This window comes from Lepidothrix coronata, unplaced genomic scaffold, assembly GCF_001604755.1.
Source record: "Lepidothrix coronata isolate B3197 unplaced genomic scaffold, Lepidothrix_coronata-1.0 Scaffold18, whole genome shotgun sequence".
Taxonomy (NCBI): domain Eukaryota; kingdom Metazoa; phylum Chordata; class Aves; order Passeriformes; family Pipridae; genus Lepidothrix; species Lepidothrix coronata.
In genome coordinates this window covers 2,568,577-2,574,576 of record NW_016690198.1, presented here as the reverse complement: position 1 = coordinate 2,574,576, position 6,000 = coordinate 2,568,577, and the positions used below count along the sequence as shown (strand labels likewise).

The 6,000-nt window shown below is 38.7% G+C and overlaps 1 protein-coding gene across 4 annotated transcripts in view; it reads right to left on the bottom strand.

Annotated features, from left to right (window-relative positions):
• Nucleotides 1-2,243: 2,243 nt before the first annotated feature.
• TMEM2 (transmembrane protein 2) overlaps nt 2,244-6,000 on the bottom strand; it is a 52,126-nt gene continuing 48,369 nt past the window's right edge. For all 4 annotated transcript variants that reach the window (XM_017807339.1, XM_017807340.1, XM_017807341.1 and 1 more), the window contains 2 exons: nt 5,392-5,498; nt 2,244-4,514 (listed from right to left, as the gene is read on the bottom strand). In XM_017807339.1, coding sequence (XP_017662828.1) covers nt 4,318-4,514; nt 5,392-5,498 — 304 coding nt within the window. In that variant the 3' untranslated portion in view covers nt 2,244-4,317. The remainder of the gene's footprint in view (nt 4,515-5,391; nt 5,499-6,000) is intronic.

The following is a 6,000-nucleotide window of genomic DNA, read 5'->3' as shown; positions in this document are numbered from 1 at the left end:
ACACAGGATGATGTAACAGAAAAGGCTATGTTGATCTCCGGAGATCCCAAGATTGCTCTCTCCCAAAATTCATAGATTCATAGCATGGTTTAGGCTGGAAGGGACCTCAAAGATCATTTCCTTCCAACTGCCTCTGCCAGCGGCAAGGACACCTTCCACTTGACCAGGTCGCTCAAAGCCCCACCCAACCTGGCCTTGAACACTTCCAGGTGTGGGGCACCCACAACTTCCCTGGGCAACCTGTTCCAGTGCCTCACTACCTGCTCAGTAAAGAATTTCTTCCTAACATCTGATCTAAAGCTACCCTCTTTCAGTTTAAAGCCATTCCCCCTTGTTCTATCACTATGTGCCCTTGTACAAGACCCTCTTCAGCTCTCCTGTACTCTTAAGTACTAGAAGGCAGCAATAATGTTTCCTCTCTCTAAAATTTTTTCCATTATATCCAATAATAATTTTTTTTTCAGAATTTCATCACATAAAAAATTAGAGGTGGAATTCTATGACCAGACAAGCTTTTTTTTTTTCTTTTTTAAGTTACAATTGTTAGTACAAATTTAATCTGCAAAATTGCAGTATTCCCAGGCCATAAAACTAAAAAGATCATAAATTCTCAAGTCGAAGGTGGCCTCATATACTTGAACACTGAGTATTATCTTAGAGTTTTAACTAGCCCAAGACACAGGACAATGATAAAGCATTAGAAAACAAAAATATGTTTGTGAAGTCTAGGAAAGGATCATAGAATCATAGAATCAGCCGGGTTGGAAAGGACCTCTGAGATCATCAAATCCAACCCCTGATCCACTACCACCGTGGTACTAGACCATGGCACTAAGTGCCACATCCATGATAAAACCTTCCCTTTAAGTGCTAGAACAAGTATGACCAGAAGAGGTGGAAAAGTAACGACTGGGAAAAGCTCACATAAATGCAATTTTGAATTTCAAATGCTACTGCTTTTCGTTGCATTTCATAGATGTTCAGTCACTAAGGATTACCTCAAACAAATACAACCACGACAAACTGTTTTAAGACCTTCACTGAGCAGTTATCATAAGATACAGCTATCATCAAACCCAGTTAGTATGCTTTTCAGTCAGACCTGGATGACTATCCTTAGATCTACATTCTTCCTACATAATGTGAAAAGGAGTTGAGGAGAAGCAGAGGAAATGATGGGACTTGCCCCAAACAGAAAACTTATTTTCATGTCATGTGTCAGAAGTTATCTGGGACCTCAGCTGTCACTGTCCCACAATATTCAGAATTAAATCTGTATTTTACTACAGCACATCCTTGCCATAATTCCTGGCCCCTTAGGAATAGGTCTCCCCATTCCTCATATAATGAATTTTGAGCAGTGCCTTTGCCCAGAGAGAGCCTTGTCAATCTGCTACCTGCTCCAAGTAGTTTATTTATTCTTTTGTTGTTTCTTGTTTTTTAATTTCTTTACAGCATGATGACACCATTTGAGCAAGGAATGGAAATCAATCTATTTGTATACAAAGCCTGAGCATGAAGAGGAAATTACAATGCCTTTTGGAATGGGTTTGGAGCAGAGATGCCTCACTTTTAAGGTCTCACTGAGTTTCAGACATGAAAAGTGGGTGGCTCAGCCCTTGCAGGCTGTGGTGGTTGGAGTGCTTGAAAAGAGAGGCCAAGCACATTAGTGATTTTTACTGCCCACAACCACAGCATCAGCCTGGCAGGCGTTGCTAGAGAAGGCCCAGGACACAAGTTGTCCAAAAGCAGGGTTATTTTAAGCTGCTCCTCCACAGCCACTCTGGCAATCAGTTCTAGTGCTTGACCACCCACTCAGTATAAAAACTTTCCTTTTGTTTTTGTGGAATTGCCTGCATTTCAATGTGTGCCCATGGCTTCTTGTTCTCTACTGGGCACCATGGAGAATAGGTTGGGTCCATCTTCTCTGCTCCCCCACCAGATAGTTAAAGACATGGACAGGAAGCCCCTGAGTGCTGCTCTGCTCGCCCTTGCAACCTGATATTACTCTACACTCAGCAGCTCAGACTTAAGAGATGCCTGAGTTTTGAGACAGGCCCATAACTTCAGTCACCATCAGTGTCTCCATTCAGAGACAAGTTAGGTATACTGGGAAAGAAGAGTAGGATATGCTCCAAAATTTCATAGTTAAATTCGTGTTTGAAATAAAATAGTTTATCTTATTCACACAGCACATATTATAAAATCACTAGATACAAGAACAGAAGACACCTAAACTTTTATTGCCTTGTCAGATGTAAGAATTTATTTATGTCATTTATTAAGTGTTTAAATTTACACCAAAAGACAATTCTTCAACTTCAGGTCAAATTGTTCATCAGTAAGCCCTACATCAGAATATTCTTGAGACTTCCAAGGACAATTTTTACTAGACAGCTTAGAACAGCAGAATTTCATAAATAATGGCCAACCTCACAAGCCTGAGGGTCACTACCTCATCATTATTTCTTTGCTGAGCATAACCCACAAAACAGAGGAAGTCTTAAAGCCATTTAAATCCCCAAACACTACCACTACTGCACTCAGAGCATTTAAATCATGTTGCCCTGCATTAATAACACCAAACATTATAACTAGTCGAAGATTTATCACATCTTCCCCTACCAAAATGACATTTTTTTTAAACATTACAAGACCAACTTGTACTCAGAACATTAAAGCAACTGCAAAATACACAATCATCCATTTGGCTTGGTTTTACAATAAAAATAATGTCAGTAATCTATTAGTTAACTTCATCTCTTTTGTTGTGCTCCTTTCCCCTCCCTTCTCACTTAGGAAACCACATTAGACCAGGCAGTTAAATTGTAGCACTGAGGTAGCATATTTCAATTGAACAGAATAATAGGTCTGCTACTGTGCCTCCTCTCCTTTAAAGCACACAAAAAAAAATCCCCACAGTTTTTTAACTTCTTTGGAGAAGACAGGCATATAGCTCATTTGCAACAGCCACTGCATTTTGAATTCAAAGCACAAAGAGTCTCTGAATTGTAGATACATGTAAAATGAATGAGAAAATATACAAGGAATTATGTCAGTTTTTTTAGAACTAGGGTTACATTTTAGCTCTATGGCACCTATTGTTCCCTATTTGAAAATGCATCTTTACAGTCCCTGAAATTTAATTTCAAAGACTAGGATCCTGAAAAGGGGCAGCTGTGCCTCTGTTCATCTAAATGATTTTCACGCTATCTGCAGGAAGGGCCAAATAATTGCAACAAAACCAGAAAAAAATCAGACCTAATATAAAGTCAATAGGAATTAACAACATGAGTATACTAAAAGGATCAAAGTTACGGCAAAAGATATAACCTGAATGAACTGAAGATATATGCCTGAATGAACTGAGAGCACTTTCTGTTTATTTATAAATTAAAGCTGGGATAGCCTATCAAATTAAAAAAAAAAAATCACTGCAGGAGTAGAAACTTAGTTTCCTAACAAATTGAGATTAACAGAATCTCAGCTTTGCCCTTCTAGCTACAAGCTTTAAAAGACTAAGCTGAAGTCAAACTGTACTCGAGACTGCAGCCTTAAAATCTAGACTATTTACTACAATAACTCTCACAGATACACCTGTGTATTCAGCGGGAATAATAAACAATGATCCTAAAGAACAGTAGTAATTTCCTGTTCTGCATGCCATGCTGGTACACATAGCCTTGTAAAACTCTGTTGCATGGTACACAATCCTCACCCAGCCCCAGGCTGGATCTTTGAATTCCCCCCCTCCATCTTTCACACAGAAAGTAAAAATTTTACTGCAATTAAAACCCCTTAAATCAGCTACCTGCATAAGGGAAACTGGGTTTTAACATGCTGGAAAGCAGACTGAGAATGTAACTAAGCTGACTGCTAAATTAACTCTTAAAAAACCACCTAAACAGCTGAGGGAAAATGTGTAAGTTATAATGATCAATTCAAGCTGCTTATGGAAGCATTAATGTAAATCATTCAAGTAATCCAAGATGCACTCCAACATCTGTTATTAAAAATTTAAGGCTTTTATGAACACCGTCTTACATACAAAAGGAGTAATAAACAGAACAAAATTGTTTACAGTAAATACAAACATCTGAAAAATCTCTGAAACCTGTTTATACAAATACTAATAAATTCTTTAATATTTTATACAACTAGAAGGTGCACAGATTGGCATTCAAGCAGTCAATGGTGGCAAACATCTGTCAGACAATAACATGATTTACTTGGATAACAATATAGTTTAAAATGCCATAAATTAAAAAATAAGTTAGTTCACATTTTTTCCCCAGCTTTTATGTACATCTTAAATCTTTAACGAGATCTTGTAGCCTTCTTCAGAAGCTCGAGGTCTTTCCGTCGGCCTTTGATTGCTCTGGCACAGCCATACTCTTCCAGTTGTAAAGGGATATACTTTTCTATCTGAACGAGCCCATGCCCAGCAGGACCAGTAAACAGCTTAATCCAAGATGGCTTAAAGCTTCCTCTGAAGCCCAGGAAGGCCAGACTTCCTGTGACAAAAACAGCTCAGCATTACTAAACCAGCCAAGCTCATTGAAGCACAATACACGACCGGTTAGGAAGAAAAGGGCATGTTCCTTCAAAATTCTCTCCCCCACATTATTCAGAACATTAATCCACTCTCAGCTACACACATACCTCACAAGGAAATAATAATATAATAATAATAATGGCCAGTCTTCGCGAGCAAAGATTTTGGGAAAGGTCATTAACCCTTCGAGCCTGCGCAGTGGATTTTTTAGGTGAGACACAGCGTGCGCTGAACTGAGCCCACCCTTTAATCCTGAGGTTCATCTGCCGGGGCCAAGCAAACTTGGACAGTGGCAGTGAGGGTCTCAGAACGTAGGTTTGTTTAGAGTGACCTTCTGATTCGCAATTTCCTTTTCAATATACAATATGAAATAGTCTGAAATCTTAATTTGAAAACACAGCTAACTGGACAGCTAGAAAACCTGCTTTCTGAGACACAATTTGTGCAAAGCCTCTGAATGGACGAGAGCTACCCCATGTGGCTTTATAAAGTCATCATCCCTCAAAATACCAAGAGCTGTTCATTTCTAGCTTCAAATTTTGTAACAACAGGAAACACTAGCCAGGCACAGGAGATTGCTTAAAAACAGATTTGCTGGGTGAGGCACAAAATACAGGCTTCAGGAAAAAACTCCAGGACTCTTTTTGTATAATCCACAGGCACAGAGAACTGCCACAGTCATTTCTCTGTTTCTGCAGAAGCCCACACCAGTGCAAACTGGCAACCACTCACCGCCAGCTGCATCCTTTACACACACCCCATGAGAAACCCACCACGCCAACATAAACACACAGACCAAGGTGGTGTCAAAGAAAATGTGCGAAATTTCCACCAACCGTTGCTCTGAAGATAAGGTGGTTTCGCTGTCCCCAGGGACATTAAGGCTTCTGCTAAATTATTAGGAATTTCTAAATCACCTCTTGTGCTCAGTAGAACAATAGACCTGCAGTAGAAACAGTGCAGAGACAGCAGCTGTTATAAACACAACATTTTTTTAATATTCTGCTACATGTCTTTACAGCTACCTGGTCTCATAGTCCACTTCTTTAAGAGTACTCATGACATGGAAACAGTCAACCCTTTCTGAAAGCAGTACTAAAATTTTTCATTTTTAAACTGACTTTAAAATGTAACTTCAAAATCACTGTAAAGTGGTATTCAAACACAGTTTAATATTTTATATCAAAAAATTAAGTTTAGATATTAATCCCTAATTAGCATATTAGAAAGGTGATTTTTTTTCTGACACCAACTCTTTATCTTTCTTTAATGATAAGTAATTTTCTCCCTATGGGGAGAGAACAATATGATTTCTTTCACACAGTCCTTGCCAGTGTCCTTATTAAACAAAAAGTTATTGTTTTACACAAAGAAGCGTTATTACATGATGTTTAGTTAAGAAAACAAGGTGAAAGACAGGCAATACCACAAAATCAAAAATGTTC